Source organism: Zeus faber (assembly GCF_960531495.2).
Source record: "Zeus faber genome assembly, chromosome: 22".
Classification (NCBI taxonomy): Eukaryota; Metazoa; Chordata; class Actinopteri; order Zeiformes; family Zeidae; genus Zeus; species Zeus faber.
Genome location: NC_137209.1, coordinates 8,901,200 through 8,923,698, shown reverse-complemented (window position 1 = coordinate 8,923,698; position 22,499 = coordinate 8,901,200). Strand labels below are relative to the sequence as shown.

The following is a 22,499-nucleotide window of genomic DNA, read 5'->3' as shown; positions in this document are numbered from 1 at the left end:
GTTGAAAAACAGCGAACCCATCCTTTGAAGAACTCTGATAATATCAACACGTTACTCCATCACCCCCATCCGTCATAATTCATTCTCAACAGGAAAATCCGCAACGGCATTCCCCTCGGCCCCCAAAATAGATATATTTAAGGGATTTAGAGGCGACTGGATTTTTTCGACAGACGAGACCGGTTCGAAACAATAAACGTGAAAAGCCGACACGGCTTTGCGATAAAACCAGGCAGCGACAGACAAAGACGCAGACAAAGGTTTTTTTTTGTTTGTTTTTTTTTGTTGTTTCCAAGGGGGGCGGCGGCGGCGGCGTGTTTTGGAGGTAACATGCCTGGGCACGGCTGGCCTGGCTAATAGGCTGCCACGTGTTCAATCAAGGGCGAGGGAATCGATGCATTATACAGCCGCTTGGCTAAGCTCAGGCGACGCATACTTCCAGACCACCCTATTTGTTCTGGCTGAGGCGCCGAGGTTAAAAGATTGGGTTGATCATTGAGCACGTCTCTGCGGATTAGGGAAAGGTTTAGTGATTCGCAGGCTTAATGTGTTACATGCAATAACGTGGCCCTGGCGCGCGACGTGAGATAGGTAAACAAGCGCCATATCGGGGAAGGGGGTTGGGGGCGGCGGTGGATAGACGGGAGGCTCGGCTTCTCCCGGATCCAACTTCTATCCAAGTAATTAGGTTCAGGGGTCTTTTTTTTTTTTTTTGCCGTTGGGGGAGGGGGTTTGGTGTCGCAGATATACAGTATGCCACGGAGAAGAGCTGGCAATTGCTCCCGAGGAGATAATAGACGGCTATGACATTATTACCTCCATCTCAGGAGCTGCCGCAAGCGTGGCTTCGGCAGCAGAAGGGGAGGGCACGGCACAGACGTTCTGTTATCACGTCGCTCGTCTGGCGGGGACGGCGTTTTGAACAAAACCCGCCAGATTAAGCGCTTACCCCACCAAGGTGGGAGTTTGGTTTCCCCTCCGTCTCAGACCGCCGTTTGATTTTTTTTTTCTCTCCTCTACTACGTCCGGGCACAGCTTTACCTACGTACACGCACACGCACACGCGCGCACACACACGCGCGCGCACACACACACACACACACACACACACACACACACACACACACACACACGCACACACACACGCACACGCACACGCACACACACACACGCACACGCACACACACACAAAGAGGCTGTGAGAAGAAGCCGCTCTAATCCAATGGAAAGCCTTTAGGCCCGCACTGTGTTTTCCACATACCAGCCATGGCCGGTGATGCCGGGTGGTGGCGAATGCAGCTGTTGATTTGTATCTCTTCCCCCGAGACCAAGCACAGACACAAGGCTGTCGCTGTACAGTTGGCTGGTTGTGTGTGTGTGTGATCTGACAGTGGGGGGTGGGAGGATAAAGCCCCACATCCTTATTAGAGTGGGCCTCAGCTGGCCCTCTGCTCCCTGGTGGGAGTTAGTCCAAAGTTGCACAGGAACCACTGGCTTTGTCGGGCTATTGGCCAATATGCCCCGCAGGGCAGGGAGCCAGATGACACACACACACAGCTCAAACTCACCCAGGTGCATAATCTGGTTACATGCACTCACACACACGCGCGCACACACACACACACACATGCACACACACACGCACACACACACGCACACACACACGCACACACTCTCTCTCTCTGCAGTCCCGCCATGTGTGATCAGGTGGAAAATCCAGATTACCTTTCCCTCCACTTCACGAGGCATTAACGTCGACTTTTATGTTGTTTTTGTGTCCAACTCTGTTCGAGTGCGCGGGCGGATCAGCGAAAATTCTCCAACATGGAAAAATGATGACGCAAACATGATCGAACAACACAAAAATATAACCCGGAAAGCCTCGCAGTATTGTAAATTTGCGGAGGAAATCTAAAACAAAAAAAAGAAAAGCAGACCGTCTACGGACCAAGCAGCCTTGCGACCTGTTTGAGCACACACGTGGTGGCGTACTTTTCAAAATGGTCGGGTGATTAATAACGCTGAATAACGTCGTCCTCCCGCGCACTCGGAGCAAAGAGACCCTCGACGCCATCTCACCCCAGCTGTTTTCACACACACACACACACACACACACACACACACACACACACACACACACACACACACACACACACACACACACACACACACACACACACACACACACACACACACACACACACACACACACACACACACACGCACGCACACACACGCACGCACGCACGCACGCACGCACCCAAAAACGTTGATTTACTGTGACTGGATGTCTGCAGCATGAGTGAGTGGCAGTGACTCATCTTGATATTGTGACTCGGGATGGTAACTCACTTCGCCTCACAGCCAACTATCAGACCGACAGACTGTTGTAACGGTCGTAGGTGACACAGGTACAGCACGTCCTCAGTGCTGTTAATTAATACCAGGTCGGATACTGAATCAATGGCCTGGCTGCTACCTCGGTGATGTCCCGAAAAGAGGGGGTAGACGCTCAAAGTGTTGGAGCTGTAGGACACCCTGAGCAGTCCTGGATTTATGGTATGGCAACACGCAAATAAACAGGGCAATTTGTGTGTACATATTTTTTTTCTCTCAATTTATATATATTTTTATTACCTCCCGCCAGATGTTTAATGTCTAGTCACAAGTCTATTGTGTACCTTTACATTTTTTTACGCTTAAACATTTAACACTTAATGCAACACATTTATTCCCTCCCCCCTGGGGATGAAGAAAGGACCTATCGAATCTAATACGATTAACTAAACGGTTTCTGATTACGTTACACCTTCCTTGGAAGTGTATTATCTGCATTACGTAACATCCATATCCATTTCTTTGTCTAAAAGCATGAATATTCCACTGCATTTGTTTTCAAGATAGTCCCAAGAATGATGACACAGTTCTGTGTGTGTGTGTGTGTGTGTGTGTGTGTGTGTGTGTTTGTGTGTGTGTGTGTGTGAATCTAGTGGTCTAATTTTTAGGGTGGAGGGGACATCGGTCCCATTTGCCTGCTGTATAGTGACAGTAGATTTCTAAAATGGGCGTCTCAGCACAGATAGGATCCCACTCCACTTCCCACACCCCACTGTGGAACGGATGCAGGGATGTTGATGTTTGTCGACCGGAGTTCGTCCACTGGGACGTTCTGACCGGACCAATGACTTCCTCCTTCCTTAGATAGTGGGAGTAATTATTTTCTCTAAGCCCCACCCTCTTTTTTTTGTTTTTACCCCCCCCCCGTCCTGTTTGAGCTGCCCAGGGGGCAGGGGGGAAATTCCCCAAAATACCCCCCTCCTCAGTGTCATGTGCTACTCAAAACATTATGGGCAGAGCACATGCTGACATAGTTCATTTGGATTTATAGATTTTAAGGGGTATTTTGGGAAACGCCCAAAATACCCCTTAAAATACCCCCCTCCTCTCATCTGTCACGTGTTACTCAAAACGTTATGGGCATCAAGAAGAAATGCAACAAAATACTTTATTTAGAGGAAAATCCAGACAAACCGAATTTGGATTTATATTTATATAATAAAAATTTATAGTTCTAATATTATATTTAGATTTAAATATATCTGAAATGAAAATATATCTAATGTAGGTTATATATGTCGGTAATGTAAGGTAATGTAGGTAATATATTATGTATATAATGTAGGTAGTATATTATTTATATAATGTAGGTAATATATTATTTATATAATATAGGTAATATATTGTAATATATTTCATTGGGATTATTATCATCTATGGGTGGGGGGAGGCAACAGCAACAGATCTATACGATGTACGACACATAAAAGCAAGCCTCCTCCACTTGCGACTTTTTATAAACATAGAATATCTATAAAAAGTATTATATAATATTTTAAAAATATTTTTTAATGTAATATTTATTTATATAATATACAATGATTATTTCATTAATATCATATTATTATTATTATTATTATTATTATTATAATTATTATGTTACTACATTTTGGCATTTCTGTTTTGTTAATGATGTTCTGAAAGCATACTTGCCCTAAACACCAAACCACCGCGTTTGAATGGACTTCTCATCGTATTCCTAATATAGACACACTAATGACATGCCAACACTCACGGTGCGGGCTCGGGGGGGGGGGGGGGGGGGGGCATCTCTCATTCTGTGAATTGGTGCTCGCCTCCTCCTCCCACCGCACCCCCCTCCCCCAAAACCCTCCCTGTTGACTCCCGGAGGGTTCTGGAGAACATGTTTCCTCCTGTTTCTTCCCGTCTTTGAAAGGGGGAGGAAGGGGGCTTAGGTGACTGGCGCCACACACACACACACACACACACACACACACACACACACACACACACACACACACACACACACACACACACACACACACACACACACACACACACACACACACACACAGTAAGCAGCAAAAAGACGCAGACGAACCAGAGGAGCATTGGCCTCCCTTTGTGGTTTGTTTGTTTCGGGGAGAACAACAGAGTTCTTTCTGTTCGTCCAGAGCACGCCAACCAAGTGTCATGACCATGATCAGCTGATTTTTCTCTTCTTTTTCTCCACGGTACCTTATAAACCCCCTCAGTGTCTCACTGTACAAGATAACTATTATTTTGGACAGTGATGATGCTCTGATCGTATTTTCCACTACACTACATTTTATAAAACATTTCCTTTCACCGTTCCTCCAAGTCCTTTAATCAACCGCGATCAAACTCAATTACCGTATAAAGATCCAACCCTGCTCTCCTATTTTGCAGACACCCAGCGTCTTCAATACAAATATGGATTCCGGATGACATCATCCCCTAATATATCTGTCATGCGCTGCAGGTATTTTACTGCGTATGGCCCTAAACGAAAAGAAACTAATGAAATTATTTCTCTCTGTGGTGTATAACCTTACCCACCACTTTCAGAGATTGAGCGTCCTTCATCTCGCTAAATGTTTAAAATGCAGCGTGTGTGCCTTGTGTGTGTGACGTCATCAATCATCCCTTCCAAAGCCGAGGTAAATCAGAAATTTGGAAAGCCTAAATTTGATTCCTTAAGGCGTTCTGCAGTTGGAAGAACTGACATCGGAAACCCCCACCCGCCCCAGGAGCGGGTCTCCCCAGGACGTCTCGAAGGTGGGCGGACGTTTAAGGGCGCCCTCAACGTCCGATCTCCGCTCGGGAGTTATCGCTCACCTGGCGGCGGTGGCGGGGAGGAGTTTCCGCCGCCGCATTGTCCTTTGTTGTGAAAGCGCCGTGTGTGCGTTGGGGGGTGGGCAGTGCGGGGGGGCAGAACGTGACATTCCCGTGGTGGGAGGCTGATAAGAGGGGACCTCGCAGCCACGACGGCGCCATCTTTTGCTTGCTCCGCGAGTCATGCAAGCAGGGTTGTTTTCCTTCTCAGATGGGGCTGGAACTCTTTCCTCGGGTCTCATTTTGGTCTCCTTCTCATTTTCTCATCAGGACCCGAGCCATCGGGGTCTTTTAGTATCGAGCGGCGAGGCGGTTGCCCCATGGCACTACTGAACAGCGATCAAAAAAATAAGGTTACAAAAATTAAAAAAATTATAATTTATACCCCATATACCATGAACAATAATTGATCTTGTGCATTGCATTTAGCATATTCTGTACATTTTTTGTATATCTGTCACTATTTCTGTTTGTCACTATTTTCTATTTGTATACATTTGACAATTTTTATTTTAATGTGTTATTCCATTTTTACTTTACTTTTTATGTCATTGATCTGATAAAAAAAATGTATCTTCCATTTTTTCGGACTGTTGTGTTTTTTCCCATCGTTTGCAGTGAAACGCACCAAACCTCACCCCAACAAATTCCTAGTTTATGTAAATGCACCCTCTGAATAAAACCTTGGTTGGCGATTCCTGGTCCGGTTACAGAAAATCGAGGCTCTCGCCGCCACACGCGTCACCCTCAACAAAATGTTTGGGAACATTTCAGCGCCTGTTTACGGCGAGTGTCATAACATTTATCGAAGCGTTTTCAAAGAGCAGCGCAGTGCGGCGTTTCCTCTCCCACGGCCATTAGCAGCAACCCCCCACCACCCCACCCCCAACTGTGCGATGGAAAAACAAGAACAAAAAAAAAAAAAAAAAAAAAGAAGACACATGGGTTCACTCGGGAGAATCATCTGTAACATGTGAAGTTTGAGGTTGAGGGTGAAAGTCCAGCTGAGGGGCAGCGCTTGAAGTGGAAAAAAATAAGTGCCGGTAAGTGCCTTATTCACATGTTGGCGGCGGGGAGTGGGGGAGGGGGGTATTTAATTTGCCATTTAAGTTGGGATTTCAGAGCTGATCGCTCACGCCCGAGATTACTTAGATAACAGGCCTGACATCACGGCAACATGGTGGCGCGGTGAACAATGCTCCCTTTGTATAGATCGTTATTTCTTTAACACGTACAACGTTGTTTTGAACCACTCTGTAATGTGATGTTACGTCTCCATGGCGACTACAGACAAAGTTTTTCAGAGTTGCCGTGGAACGCGGAGCGTCACTTCCTGCTGTCTCTTGACCCGATACAGACTTGGAGCACTTTCTGAAACCGCCCGAGCCAGAGAGCGCCGGCAGCAGGCTTTACCAACGATGGCAGCAGAACTGGTGTGAAATGCGCTTTATAAATAAAGTGTGACTTGACTTGGTGAAATAGATGATAAGTGACACTAGCTGTTTCCACCAAAAAGGTGCGAAATAGAAACCGCAAACATGGATGCCCACAATCTGAAGTAATACCCCGTCCGTGTCCATATATGGTCAATGACGTACGTTATGGCAACCCCCTGAGCAAGAGCTCACAGCTTGTGCATTCTAATAATTAAGGTGGACCTATTATGCTCCTTTACAACAAGGTAATATGGTCTCTGGGGTCCCCAAAAAAAGGTTTTTAAAGTTTTGTGCTGAAAATACCACTCAGATGATGCATTCGAGCTTCTTAGTTTCAGTGGGAGGAGGCAGCCTCCTGAGGCCCCGAGTTGTGTGAGCCAATAGGATTTGAGCTTTACTCCGGATTCCGTTGTATTTCTCTGTAAACGTTCATCGATTTCACCTTCTCAGTAGGCTACAATGTGTTTCTGAACTAATTTGAGGCGGGAAATAAGGAATGCAGTTGCTGAATCTTCACTCATATTAGATCTGCAAGGCCGCATTTAAAAGCAAGTTCTGACTTTCACCACGGTGTCCGGGAGCTTGGAGCACGGCGGGACTTGGGCGTTTTTTTGCTTCATTCAATTACGGACACGTCAGAAAATAAAAATCCATAATAAATATCCAGGGTCTTCTTAGGTGAAACGCGGAGCGGATGGCGCGCCACAGCCTACAGTACAGTCCTCACTTGGACACACACACACACACACACACACACACACACACACACACACACACACACACACACACACACACACACACACACACACACACACACACACACACACACACACACACACACACACACACACGGCTTGCTCAAACACATGTTTTCTGAAATAGACAGCTCACAAAAAAACGACCCGGTTGTGTTATTTTACAGTTTGTGTGTTAGTAGTTCCATCAGAGACCCAAATGTGTGTGCATGAGCACTGAAAAAGCGAGTTTTGCATCGGTCCCCTTTAAAAAGGAAAGAAAAGGGCACTCCAACTCAATAAAACATGATGATATTTTACAATATGTCCACTTGATTTGTCCACTTGAGAGGGCAGAACTGAGTACCAGCAGCTGGTGAGAAGTGCCCATGCGCAAGAAAAAGTCTTGGTACCACAAAGAGTAAAAAGTGCCGGTACGGCACACCGGTGAGTACCGGCCCACTTCAATCTCTGATCACGGGATGAGAGGACCTGTGTTTTGATTTGTTCAAAACCTTAATTTGCTTACATGACTTACTTGCTACCCGATGTGGAAAGTTTAATGGTAATTTAGGTTCAGGACGCAGCTCGTGGAGATGTTCACTCCAAACACTGCGATGCATAACTCTTTATCATAGCAGGGCTGGGTTACTGTGTTTGCGGTTACTCACACGTATTTCAGCAGAACTGCCTGGACTTCCATCCCTGAGGAGTTCCATCTGCAGGTGGGAGCCAGCGGATCTAAACACACACACACACACACACACACACACACACACACACACACACACACACACACACACACACACACACACACACACACACACACACACACACACACACACACACAGTATATATGGTTCACAGAGCACTGTTTAGGATTCTTGCAAACACATGTGATATATTCTCTGCCTTTTTACGATGTTATTTCAACAAATCCAGCACTCCATAATAATTCTTGTGAGATGACAATCTCACAAGAATCTTGACGATTGGAGCAAAGTAACTTCTTTCACTTCTTTCATAAACATTTGGAAGCTGCTTTGAACAGAACCAGTATTGCCTTTTATTTTACCAAATGCTGATCTCATGAAAGCTCATTCTCTTTATATATCACCGTGTGTGTGTGTGTGTGTGTGTGTGTGTGTGTGTGTGTGTGTGTGTGTGTGTGCGCGCCGGAGTGCACATGCTCACACAGCGAAAGCATGGGAAAGACAAAAATGCCCAGCGAGGCAGATTCAGCCCGAGCACATTTTGACATCAGAGATTCGGCCCCCGATCCATTCCCGGAGGCCCCCTTTTCACTTAAATAACCTCCCAGAGAATCTGAATTATATACTGAAATATGTATGATTGCTAATGAAGCCCCTCCTAATATCAAAGAAAAAAAAATAAGAAAAGAAAAAAGAAAAATAGTCTCTCTGTGAGATCTCTCCCCGAAAAAAGGCCGGACGCAGAGACATTACGGCATTACGCATCGGTGGTGAGAACATGTGGAGCGCGGCGGGCGCTCCGTCCGAACTTGAAAGAGCGATCGAATTACGAAAATGGCAATAGAACAATTATTATTATCATCAATATTCTTCTGTCTCCTGGGAGCCGGCTTCAGCAGCAGAATCGCAATCGATAATGCGCTCTCCTTGTGAGCGCCGCAGATGAGAAGACTTAACGGGTTCAAACACCAAAACTGAACAGAAAAACAGAGGAGTCGGAGGATGAAAAAGGGTGAATCCGCAGGGCCATTTTTTTTTTTTTTTTCTAGGAACGTCCGGATCAAACACCGGCTCTGTCGGGACACCGGCGGACCAAACTCGAGAAACGAGACACAACTTGTTTGGTACAGAGACCTTTATATATGTATAGGTTCAGATGGACAAAAACCGGTAAGTTTCCAAAAAGCTTGGTTTCGCAAAAAAAAAAAAAAACAAGGTCTCTACTGTCTTATAAATAAAAGAGATGGTGGTTTTCAGATGAAGGCGTGGAGCAGAGTAAAACATCTCCAGCTGGTTTCTCGGGAGTGGAGGGGAGGTGGAGTGGGGATGGAGGGGAGTGTGGGCGGGGGGGTGGAGGGGCGTGTGGGGGGGGGGTGTGCAGGTTACCTGAGCGTGGAGCGAGGAGGGGTAGGTGAAAGCGGGTGGGAGGGCCGGCGACAGCTCTGCCGGGTACAGCGGGTAAGATGCCCACACATCTGGGCTGCTGGGATAGAGAGCAGGCACTGTGAGCTCATCTGTGGAAAGAAGAATAAGAAGGAGGAGTGGAGTGAGGAGGGTGGCCAGTGGATGCGCGGGCGGGTGGGTGGATGGGTGGATAGGTGGATGAATGGGTGGAGATAGAGAGAAAAGGGTGGTGGTGGTGGAGGTGCAGTGCAGGTGCCAGTGTCAGCTTTCCGAAGGAGCTTCCTCTCCTCCCCCCCCCCCCCCCCCGTCTAAAAGACGGAAAGATTTGGTCGCAAATGTGTCTTGAAATTGTTGAAAATGTGTCAAAATGCGTTTTCCCACAACATTTTTAGTTTCAAAATGGGTCCTAAAAATTGCAAAATATTTCGACATCAAAAAAAGGAAAAAAAAAAAAAAAAAGAAATACAGTTCCCTTGCTCTCAATTCCCCTGAGAATTGAGAGTTTTATTCCCTCTAGAAACTGTGAGGAAAGCGAGTCAGAGAGCGAAGGGCCGCTCTATGGGTAAGAGCAAGTGATTGGGAATAAAGTGCTGGAGTGAAGTGACGGGTTTCAGGCGGCGGTGGTGATGTGCAGAGTGTGTGAAGTGATTCAGGGTGATTGAATTGTGTTTTTATGTCCAAAGGATACTCAACGTTTAAAAATAAATAAATAAAAAATAGAAAAAATAAAAACTCTGGCCCGTGCACATTTTCGCAGAATCGTCACATAGCAGCCGTTTTGTTGACATTGTGAAGTCCCATCGCAACAGAGGAAAAAAAGAAAAAAAAAAAAAAGGCTGTTGTAATCAACCCTTATCAGTTAATGACGGCAATTTCTCTCCTGCTCACTACGTCAGGGTTTCATTAATTGTTTCCTTCCGTGTTGCACCGGAGTCCGAGAAGCGCACGCCCATATTCTGACGAAAAGAAAAGATCCACGATAAGCGCCGTTTCTTGGTCACTGGGGAAGAAGAGTACACACGATCCGCCGCGGATGGAACTCGTCTCTACCGACGCCTCCCCTCTGGCGCAACTCCTTGACCCCCGGGACAAAAGGTTTAAGGCCGGGTCGGCCTTTGGAGAGACACGCTGAATTCCCCAAAACCTTGACGCAGTCAAAGGTTTGGCAGCCGAAAAAACAGATAAGCAGCCAGACACAGGACAGACACGCTGTTTATGGAACCTATCCAGTGTGGGCAGAGCAGAAACAAATCGCGTTCAAACCCCACCCTTGAAGCACGATGGTCGTCCCAACTCGCAACAAAACAAGCAACAGAAGGAGCAACAGAGGCGGAACGGGAGTTAAAAAGTGCGGGTCGAGGGAGCTACTCACATGGGTCCCTGCTGATGAACTGAGGCCCCGGGCTCTGCTGTGAGGGTGGGGGGTTGGGCGTGCCCACCAGCTTGTTCTTGGCCATCTTGGTGTTGGCCTTGGCGAACTCCAGCCGCAGGGTCTGGGGGATCTCTGGATCAAACCGGACCCCCTAACACCGAAAATCAAAGTCAGCAAAGCCATGTGATTTGTTTTTCTTTTGTCCCCCACCCCCCCGCTCGTTCCCGTGTTAAGCCGCGTTTTCTCTGCCCGTCTCTTTTGAAGTTTGATGGTTTGGGTCCGGTTCGTACCCCCTGCGGTGCGATTGTTTTGGCGAGGGTGAGAATGATGATTATTTTGATGCCACGAGGGGAAAAAAAAACAAAAAAAAAAACGGCACTCCGACAAAATAATAGACAATCAGGGAGCTGCGGCTTATTGGCTTTCCACTCATGGCTGTTGAACGATCAAGGGGCTTTGGCTTCAATGACTGTTTAAAAAAATGTTCTCTTAAGTTTGGGCATAGCCAAGGCAGGAAACTCGATCTGAATTTATTATTATTTATTAGCTTCTTCTCCAGTTTGGTCTGTTTTCATTAGATATCGGATTTGACTAAACTGGATCCAAAATGCCATTTTTGATCTTTGACCATTTATTTCTCGGGAGTGTTTTCATAAACAGTTCAAAAGTTTATAAAATCACGTTGAGAAATATTTTCTCTTCTCCTTCAGTTTGTCTTGAATGGTAAGTTATTGCGGCTCAGTGCACGTGCGTCGCGCACTAATAATCGAAATTCAAAAACTACGGCGGCACAGGCCTTGCCGTCCACAGACAAAAGACACAGGGCCCTCGGCACGGCCACATATTTTACGATTGTAATTTAATATCCTGACCTCAAATCCCCACCACTGAGCCAAAAGCCGCCAATAAATTCTTCATATCTCCGTTTGAGCCCTTCCAGGATCTAACACGCTGACATTCAAAAGCGCAGCCTGTGAGATGTTCTACATCCAAAAGTTCCACACGCTGGAAATAGATGGTTTTGTTAATTTCGCCGGAGGGCAGTTTTCGAATTTCCAATGTGACATAAACATAGGTCTTCTTCACCCCCCCCCCCCCCCCCCCAAAAAAAGAACAGAACAAATAAATAAATAAATAATCAAGAACAAAGCCTCGGTCTGTTTGCCTGGATCAGAACCAACACGACCGAGGAGAATTTCACCTTCGGCTATGACCGCCTCCCCGCCCCCGCACCACCAACCCCCCCGGCCCTTCACCCTCCAGCACATCAACCTCATTTGAGAATCTTTGAAACAAAAAAAAACAAAAAACAAACCCCCCCCCCCCCCCCAAAAAAAAAAAAAAAACAACTGAGCTGGTCAAAAAAAATGATAATAATAAAGAATGAAAAAAGGAGGTCAGGAAGAAGAAAGTTTTGTCTGCAGCGAGCGAGGGAGAAGGTCGGGGGGTTTCGGCCCCCCGCAGGCCCCGCAGGAAGCCGGGCTGAACGCAGCGAGGGATGGCGGTTTCGTTTCTCATGGCATGGATGGGTGGGGTGGGGGGCGGCGGGGGGAATTAACTGGGATTGCCTGGGCTCAGCGCGCTCGCAGCCTCCGTCGGCGGAGGCTGCGGAGGTATAATACAGTGCATAGATATAATGAGGCCCCGAGCAGCTCAGCGTTTGAACTGGAGGAGTTCAAACGCTGAGCTTGTTTTATTAGCTCTGGCTTCGGCAGCTTCTCAGCGCTGGCCCGCTGCCGCCGCCGCAAATGCGTTGTTCGCGATGGTAGCCTTGAAAATGTGTGCTCGAATACCATTACTCGCCAAATATTGGGAGTTATTGAGTGTCGGTGAAAGAAGGTACTTTACTCACACTCAAAAACAACTCAAAGTACATCACAGCAAGGAATAATGGGCAGCCAGCCGGTCATTATCACAAAATAACCCATGACAGGGTGATCAGGTCTTGTATCGCTTTCAAGGAGGTTATTTAGGGATGGCTGCACATTAATCCTGTGTGTAATACAGATACTTATCAAATAAAATAATACACTGAGATGAAATATTGATTCAAATTTTTTTTATAGCTAGTATGCCGAGTTTGAGAGCTTTAACAAAGTCAAATAGTTCACAGCAAGGAACTATGTGGTCAACCATTCGCTCTACAAAAAACCTCCCCCTACATATGACGAACCGATTTACTGTTATAAATGTTAAAATTGAAGAGATATCCACATTCAAGTGATATCTATTTCTCTCCGATTTCTTAACTGCATCCCGTCACCGCTTTAAAGGAAAGACCATGAGAGCGACACGACGGTCGACCCCACCCTCCTCCACCTCACCTCTATCCTTTTACTCTTCCCCAAATTTCAATATGCAGATGGATGTTTGCGAAACCCCCCGGCCTGATCTCCATACGACCCCCTCGGGAGGCAGCCCTTCCCCCGGAAAACGTGAGTACCGCTCAAATCTCGGGCCGCGCTGGAAACGCAGCCAAACACTCGGAATATTGTTTCCCTCGTAATAAGATGATAATTCTTCATCCCGTTCGCCGCCTTTGATGTGCGGCGCGATCTCCACGTTTGGGGAGAGAAGAAAAAAAAAAAAAAAAAGTTGACAGACTCCGCCACAGTTGTCACGCTTTAACTTTGAGGGGATGATTGAACTGATCTATTTCTGCGATTAAGAGGCAAGGTCGTTTTGAAAAAAAAAAACCCAAAAAAACAAAACAAAAAGCAGGACAAACCGAAGGTACAAAAGAAATCACGTGTACGGGCGTATCAGACAGAAAAAAAAAAAAAATTCAGCTATGAGGAAGTATGAAGCGTATTTTAAAGGTTGATTTGATAAGGCCGTGCGAGAACTTCTCATCAAGGTCTTGTGAGGAGGAGCTAGGAATTATATTGTAAAAACAAGCGAGATTAAAAATCAAATCCCGGATCAATGTCTCTATTTTTATCTAATTTCCCTGCAGCGAAGGAGATGGGGGGTGGGGTTGGCCTTGTGAGATGTGTTCAGAAGCCAAAGTCTGAGTCTTTAAATCTGCCTTCATCCTTTGAAAACCTTGAGGTTGAGCTTTTCAGAGATGCAAGGATTCATAGATACCTTAACAAATACGCTATTTATAAGGGAGAGAGCTTCACATGTCTTTGTTGCCTACTCTTTTTAACATCCCCCCCCCCAATTATTTTCAGATCTTCACTGAAGATTGCGCTGAGAATAAGATGACTTGACTTGTGTGTGTATATAATAATAATTATAACAACCTTTATTTGTATAGCACCATTCATACACAACATGCTGCTCAAAGTGCTTCACATTAATAGTAGGAAATTAAATCGCATATAATATTATATGAATACAATAAATAAATATTTAAAGGGAAAAAAATATATAGAGATATATTATTATCGAGATATATTGTATTATTATAAGGTGACTTGAACACAAGAAATCCTCGAACCGGGGCAGTGGTGCAAAGCAGCATGTGTGTACGTGTGTGTATGGTGGTGGGGGGCAGGGGGGCTCACATGACACTCACATTCAAGGCGTTCTTCGCAGCCTCCGCCTCTGATCGGCTGTCAAAGCTGACAAACCCCACCGGCTGGGGAGACGGGCAGACGGAACAAAAGGAAGAAACATGGTTTAAGGCGGAAATCTGAGTCGGCACTTCTGTCTGAATGACATACACACACACGCAGCGAAACATACACACACCAACCGCATCAGAGACCCACCGAACCCCAACCCTATTACCACCCTCCTTATTCCTAGAGAGTGAGCGTGAGAGAGAGAGAGAGAGGACGGGGGAGGAGCGAGATTGAGAGTAAGAGCGATGGAGAAGGAAGGAAGGAGAGAGTAAGAGAGAGAAGGGGGTGGGCGAGAGAGAATAAGCAAGGTGAGAGAAAGAGTCAGAGTAAAGCCCCTTTCACACGTGCAGACTTTGCCAGCAATGTTACCGGAACGGTCCCTGCATGGGGTCATGTGTGGACGGGAGCGGGGATGGATAATCCGGGAAATCCGTTCCGGCAATTCCCCACCTCAAGTCCGAGTAACATTTCGTGTAAAATGGAGGGACGGCTGTGAATGGAAGTGTGTGTGTGTGTGTGTGTGTGTGCGTGCGTGCGTGTGTGTGTGTGTGTGTGTGAGAATGGAAGCAGTAACATTGCCGGAACAAGCATGTGAAGTAGGTGTGGAGCTGAATCCGAATACGGTATCAGTGGGGTTTTACGAAAATTCATTTCGTACAAATATTTCTTTAATATTTGTTTACAGGAAAAAAATAAAAAAAAGCCCGATCCAATGCGCTCTGCCAAAAGACGAAAAACTGAAACATGTCCAGTCTCTACGGAGGCAGGTCTGTATATTCTTCTATTTGACTGGGACTGCACCGAGTGACTTCTGCCGGGCTGTCCCTTGTCCCATCTATTCCGGTATTATCATGGCATGTGTGAAAAGGCACAAGACGGAAATGCTCCGGAATGTAGCTGCATGTGTCAATAGCGAAACTCACTAGCGGTGCCGGTCAGGTTATCCCAGTAATTTACCAGGAACTATGTGCGAAAGGGGCGTAAGAGAGCGAGTAACAAAGAGAGGCGAGAGTAAGAGAGAAGAGGATAGAGAGCGGGAGATAGAGAGAGGGGGGATAGAGACAGAGAGGGAGAGAAACACAGAAAGAAAGAAAGAAAGAAAGAGAGGGAGAGGTTCAAAGATAGAGGAGAGTAAGGGAGAGAAGGATGGGGGGAAAGGGACGGAGAGTAAGGGACAGAGAAAGACAGGATGGGGAGAGAGAGGTAGAGAGAAGGAGGGAGAGTAAGAGAGAGAGAGAGAGAGAGAGAGAGAGACAGAGGGGAGGGAGGGGAGGGTGAGAGTCAGGAAGAAAGATTGCGAGAAGGAGAGAGAGAGAGAGAGAGAGAGAGAGAGAGAGAGAGAGAGAGAGAGAGAGAGAGAGAGTCCATCATCCAGAGGATAGAGTGCAGCGATGCCCAAATACGGGCAACGGGGCAGTAAGTGAGAACAAGTGTGGAGAGAAGGGGGTATAAACGACAGAAACAAGAGTGGAGGGGGAGTGAGAGAAAAAGAGGAGGAAAGAGAGCCAGAGAGAGTGAGAGAGAGAGTGAGGGGGATCGAAGGTAAAGAATGAAAAAGGAGCGAAACAGAGGAATGAAGACCCGCCCCTCCACGCTTGTTGTACTTCTCCCTCAACGGCGCATTAGTCCTTGTTTTACATTTGGGTGACATCATCTCGACCCAGCTGAGGGGTGAGTGAGCGGGCGATCAAAACACAAGTGGGGGTAGAAACCGTCTGTTCCCCGTCCCAAATCAGTGTCTTCAAAAAAATGTAATAAAAGAAAAATAAATTGTAACACCCATCTTGGGGGGCAAATACAAAAAAGCAAAGGAGGAAGTGGAGTCCTCTTGGGGCGAGCTTTCCGCAGAAAGAAAAAAGTGGAAGAGGCACTCTTTCTAAGGCTGTGGGAATTTTTTACACGAGGCGAACGGGGGAGCGAGAGAGAGAGAGACAGAGAGAGAGGGAGAGGGAGAGAGAGAGAGAGAGGAAGGGAAAAAACAGAGAAAGAAAGAAAGAAAGAAAGAAAGAAAGAAGAAAGAAGAAGAAAGAGGAGGACAGACTGGGAGTAGAGACGTCAGGAGGAGGGAGTGTAAGCGGAATATAAATAGAAAAGGGCCCAAGATCTGGCTCTGGCTATATATGGAGATGGCCGTGCGAGGGCCGTGTGAGGTCCAACGAGGAGGGAGAGAGAGAGAGAGAGAGCGAGAGGGAGAGAGAGAGGGAGACATCGATTGATTTACGATGCTATTGTGGTGGTGGTGGTGGTGGGGGGGTATCACGAGAGCAAGGGAGCATGGGAGAGTCGCTCAAAACAAACATAGCCCAAGGAATGCCGCTACAGGGCTCTGTGAGAACCGTACAGCTGCGTGGCCTGGAATTTGTGATGCAAAAGATGGTAATGTTTGAGCGGAGGGGAGGAAGGTGGCGGCGGACAGGGGGGGTGCGGGCGGGCGGGCGGGGGTAAGCTAAAAGTCGGTCCCACGTTCTTCAAAGGGGCAAACCGGCCCCGAAAAATTGATTTAAAAACCCCCTCCGGTCGGCTCGGAAAAACCATGTACGAGGGGCGGAAGGGGTCCGACACGGTGCGGTGCGTCATCTGCGTAACGTGACACGTACAGTATTCCCCATGAAACCCCAAGGAAGCCCGCCCGCGCGCCCCCTGCAAGACACGCACAGTCACCGAGATATTTATAGGTTTTTATCGTTTCGGTTGTTTTCCCCCCCCCTAATGTCAGTTTATCAACGACAATAACTGGACCCGTCTGCTTGAAGAGAAGCGTTAAAAAAACCCCACAACAAAAAAAACGATTGGAAACCTGCCACCGGGAAGCGCGGCGTTCCAAAAGCGTGTCGTCCTTTCCGTCGGCCACGTTGCGACGTGCTGATAAATACACCGACGCGCGGCTTTTTCTCCAAAAAAATCTGATGTGGACGTATGCCAGCTGAGCCTCCCTTTCAGTCTTACACCCATCAACCCCCCATCCTTGGGGGGTGGGGTGGGGGGGAGGGGGTGGACTTCAACATCAGACTTGTCAAAACGTTCTCTTTTGACATTCGTTGTTTTGTTTTTGTTTTTTTGTTTTGTTTTGTTTTTTTCCATTTCCCTTCCCATGCATTCACATCCCACCAGAGTTGTCTGTCTGCAGCTACGAGAGTTCTATCTGGATGCCACAGGCAAGTTGGTGCAACGCTTTATCCCCCACCAGCTCCATTCCAGTCATCTCTAGAAAATGGGCGCTAATTCTTATGTTTCGCCGTCTGAGGAGAAAGACCGTCGGTACGGCAGGAAACAGTCCATTATTCATCCTCAACAACCTGACACCCCAAGAGGGAAAAAAGAAGAAGAAGAAGAAGAAGAGGAGGAGGAACAGGGGAGAGGAAAAAGCACGTACCTGCTTGGAAGTGAGCTTTATCAAGGAGCCTTCGTAGCCCTGGAACGGAGAACGGAAAGAAACCAGAGCAACGTGAAAGAGTGCCGTCGCACATAACGGCAAAATAATTTTTTTTGTGTTTTTAGTTTTTTTTGTTTGTTTTCTAAACATTGATAAGACACTTCAAGAAAAAAAACCAAAACATTGTTGACCAATACCCCTGCTCATGCCAAAATGCTGTGATTTGACCTCAGTGATTCCTTCAAACCACCCCGAACTTTTTTACGGATTTAACGAGCGCTGTAATGAAAAAATGGTTTTGTGAATTACTCTTCCATAACAAAAAAGAGCAAAAAATTAGTGGTGGTGGTGGTAATCAGGAGATACGCGTACAGCCGAGATAGAAGATCTTCCACGACTATGGCTCCTGTAGTTTAAGGGTGCAATCAGTTCCAATGGGAAATTAGCGAGATGTAGTGCCCCCTCAGGGATGCAGAAGAAATTGCGCCACCACGGCCAAATGCGACGCTCCTCCACGAGGCTTCTTGGCCTTTCGAGGCAAACGCCCGATCGCTTGGTCGCTGGATGTTCGCCCCTGCTTGCACAAACTACACCCCAGCGAGACCAGGGATACAATCGGGGTAGTTCAAGGGGCTGGATTTAGTGTGGATTGCAAGTCTGGGGGTGTGGGAGCGTTGCCTCCTCAGCAGAGGGTCCAGACCAGAGTGCCTGTTCCGGGCTCTTGAAGCATCGGCAGCCATCAAGATAACTGTGGACTGACTGGATGCATCATGTTCAATTTGTGTGGCGAGTGAATAAAATATGACTTATTGTACCTTTAATGCTGCGTTGATTGACAAACATATTTGCATGTGAGTAGTTCCCTCACACTTGGCTGATATAGCAAGAGCCACATTATTAAAACTGTTGTTAATTCTCCTAAAGTTGACCCACAGTTGTGATGAATTACTTTCAGCCTTTGTCACAACACACCAGAGCCCCCAGCATCGAATTATGCCATTGCTTGCATTTGACGGATCACCGAGTGGATCCAAGCAGCCGCCGCAGAGCTTTCCTACACATCGATTAGGGGAATCATTAGTGCGGCGGCTTATCGATTACTGTGAATTGGGCTATTTGGAACCAGTTTGTATCCGGCGCCCATCCTCGGAAAAGTTCACCCCCACATGCAATGTAATTTAACAGTAGCCTGTGTAAGTAGAACATCCCATGTTATGCAGTGCGGGATCAAAATTGAGTCCAGGGGCCCTAGGAAGTCTTATGAGAACCATATGGAGTAGACCGTTGCGAATTACCTGATTGGTTAATATTTATTGCTGTCAACACCACTGATGTGGACCACATCCACAGGCCACATACCTCGGGGATTATCTAAGCAGGGTATTAGATGTATAGCTACCGTCCCCATTATTCATTTTAACCGCATCAGTTCCGCACCATAAAGACATTAAGACGCATTATTCTAGGGCCAAGAGTCCGTCGTGCTTAAAACCTCTCAAATCTCCGGCTCTCCCCTCGTGCTGTAGTTTGGTTTTAACCGACTGCTGCCCCCGCGCATTGACCGTGTTTCTGAGGTGAAAGAGGGGGCGATTTGTGATTGTGTAGCGGGCGCCCGGCCACTTTCCACTGGACTCCCAGAAGCTTCCTGCGGATCAAGACTTTGATTGAACTCGGGGCTTAAAGGGAACACAGACACTCGAACCTCGGCGGATTTTTCCACTGCCATTTCTTCCATCGCCATTAATGGAGATCCCATCGACCGCTGGAGGGGAAAGCAGCTAAGAATAGCGGAACGGCATCCAGCTAATACATAAAAACATACCTTAAATGGTCGGAACAGGAGGTAGAGCTCACGCGGCTTGATATCCAGCGGCAGGCCGCTGACGAATAGCGTTCGGACCTGTGGAGGAAACAAGGCAGAGAGAGCAGCGTTCATGTATTTTTAATTAACCTCCACCGGTTAAAAATAGCCAGCCGACGTACCTGACACTAATAGATGAGATAGCGAGGGAGGACTTCGAAAATTTCCTTTACATCAACGCCCGCCTCCGCAAAAGGGCCGAATCAAACAAAATGGCTCTTCCAGTTAGATATTGGGCGGAGATAGGCTTTTAAATCCTAACCGAGATGCCACAAAGCTGGGTAAACACACCTATCGCGCCCCCCTTCCCTTTCCCCTCATTGTGTTCTTCTGTGTGCTCTACCGCGTTTCGTGCCGAATCCTCCCCCGCGCCTCTACCCTCTGTTCCACATTTGAACTTTTCAACTTGGCAGGACTTAAGTGAGCTCATGGCGGAGGCGAATCACAATTTATAGTATTGTTTGATTGTTGGTGTAGCTAATGGGTCAGCGCAATCAGGGGGGAAAAAAAAAAAAAAAACAAACACGGCAAGAACAGAATAAAGACGACAATAAAGGTGCTTTTTGGCGAGAAGGCCTGTTTTTTTTTTTTTTGTTTTTTTTTAATCTTCGATGATACTCTGTGTGCGCCGATGGCTTTCGGAGAGGGCGGGGTATTGTTTTACTTGAGGAGCGCCGCACCGGCGCAGGGCGCGATGAAAGCGGATATGTGACAGATGGAAAAATGAGGTGATGGAGGAAGGTGGTGGGATGACAGTGATGACTAAAAAGATCCCCGGGGGCGGCCGTTTGTCAGCTGATGAACTCATCCGGAAGAATGCGTGCCGCAGAGTCGAGGAATCGCCCAGATATTCCTTTAACGTTCATCTGAGGGTGTCAATACGCGTTGCCTGATTAGGGATCGACTGGCTTCATTCTCAGCGCTTCGACGGGACAGAGCGGCAGAGTTTAACACGTCGACTGGAGTTTGAAGGGAGTTCTGGAATGCCGTACGGCGACAGGTACTTACGCAAACGAGACACAAAAACAGGATCCTTTGTGAAAGAACATCTACCTGCACCCTGTCAGATGGCGCCCAATATATATAAAAAAATAAAATAAAAAATCTGTCATGCAATCTCAGCTTGCTCGAACAAACAAATACACCTTCAAATTACGTGACCAGGATCGGCAAGTGCAAATGAGAAGTTTCTATTCCTGTTGAACCTGAGATCAGAGAGACTTTTGATGAAAGATAATGGCCTGACATCATCATCTAAAATGTATGACAGCTCTGTTGCTGGTGCGATAAGCCAAAAGCCAAACTTTACCGGGCCCTTTCAGGTGGCGTAACTGTCTCTGACAGCTCTATTGTCTAAGGAGGCTCTAATCAAGCTTCCCATCGGACTGGAACGAACACCTTATCGGTATAAAAAAAAAAATATATATATATATATATAAAAAAAAGATAAAAAAAATCCGCCTGCAATAGCAAAATAATTACTTTATTGCACAGGAGACGCTGCATAACAAAGTTGTGGAGGACTTGACAAGAGTTGGCCATTTTCTGACCGCGTTCGGTAACTTTAACCGCCAGCCCACACCACGGCTCCCACCAAACCAACCACAGTAACACTCCTCAATTTGAATCAAACCACCGAATTAGAGGGAAATCACAATTCGGAGATGTGGCCACGGTCGTGGCGGCGAAGAAAGGATCCGCGGCCCTGCAGATACATCGCATTGTCTTTGATTTACGATTCACAACTGAAGGCATAACCGAGCTCCTGGGCCAACGCCACGGCTCATCCCCACAGAGAAACCTGATAGCCCCCGGCTGTGCCAAAATGGAGGCCCGGCACACAGACAAAAGGGCGCTTAGCAACCGGGGTGCTGTAGCTGGTGAGCGGCGAACCACCCCGTCGAGCACAGATCGCCGTGGTGACTCTCTCACCTTCGCTCTGATCTTATCTAATCTGATCTGAGGCGGGCCGAAGCCCCAAGAGCTGGCGCTGGACATTGGCAGGCAGCTTTAAACAAAATCCTTTTTCAAAATCTCCTTATATGGGACGCAGCTCGGATTAGACAGCAGTGAGGGAGATCGCTGACAGTTATTGAATTCTGTTAAACTAATAGTGTGCCGAGTAGCGAGCTGAATTATGGAAGAAGTGACAGAGCAAAGAACTTCGCTTTGGGCCATACAGTTGGACGCTGCAGTTATACGCTTGTAAATCGAAGGACTCCCAAATGGATTCGGTCAGCCATGGCAGCATGAGCTTGAACAGCACCTTGAAGGGAGCTTCCGTCCACTTCCTAATGCCGAGTTCCGACGACGAGGATCCGGGCCTGATTTTCCGCCCGCCGACAAGGTCTTTGGAGATTGCCGAGCAAAGCCCGGATCGGAGGGCAAATCGTAGCGCGCTCCCCGTGAAGCGATGAGCGCGAGGCAAGATATCAAGCAGGTTTAATATCCGGTCGTGTCGGGATCGAGTCGGCCGTGACGCAACCATCGACAGCCAGGAGGAGTCGAGAAGGAGAGACCTACAGAGACCGACATACCTATTTAACTTTTCCTTTCTGGGTTTTTAACTTATTTCTCCGTTTTATTCTGCTCTCTATTCATTCTTTTATTTTTATTTTTTTTTACAGTGATCAAGAAAAAAAAACCCAAAATCGAATAACCCTGTCCCGCGTGTGGTATTGTGTAATATCCGGTGTCACTTCTCGCGTGCGGTTTACTCCCGGTGAAAGATCTCGTAATGCGTGACCCCGTCGGCGATCAGTCATGGAGTGTAAAAAAAACACGGCGCCTTCCAGATTCCCGATCACCCGACAGAAAGTT

The 22,499-nt window shown here is 47.1% G+C and overlaps 1 protein-coding gene across 2 annotated transcripts in view; it reads right to left on the bottom strand.

The window, feature by feature from the left end:
• The window catches only part of LOC307247272 (RNA-binding protein with multiple splicing-like), a 36,601-nt gene that overhangs the window by 5,076 nt on the left and 9,026 nt on the right, over positions 1 to 22,499 (bottom strand). The window contains exons 2-7 of one of the 2 annotated variants that reach the window (XM_080023384.1): positions 19,641 to 19,718; positions 17,819 to 17,857; positions 14,397 to 14,459; positions 10,874 to 11,024; positions 9,484 to 9,611; positions 8,056 to 8,125 (exon numbers count right to left, since the gene is read on the bottom strand). In XM_080023384.1, coding sequence (XP_079879510.1) covers positions 8,063 to 8,125; positions 9,484 to 9,611; positions 10,874 to 11,024; positions 14,397 to 14,459; positions 17,819 to 17,857; positions 19,641 to 19,718 — 522 coding nt within the window. In that variant the 3' untranslated portion in view covers positions 8,056 to 8,062. The remainder of the gene's footprint in view (positions 1 to 8,055; positions 8,126 to 9,483; positions 9,612 to 10,873; positions 11,025 to 14,396; positions 14,460 to 17,818; positions 17,858 to 19,640; positions 19,719 to 22,499) is intronic. The other variant, XR_013844735.1, reaches the window with a different exon arrangement.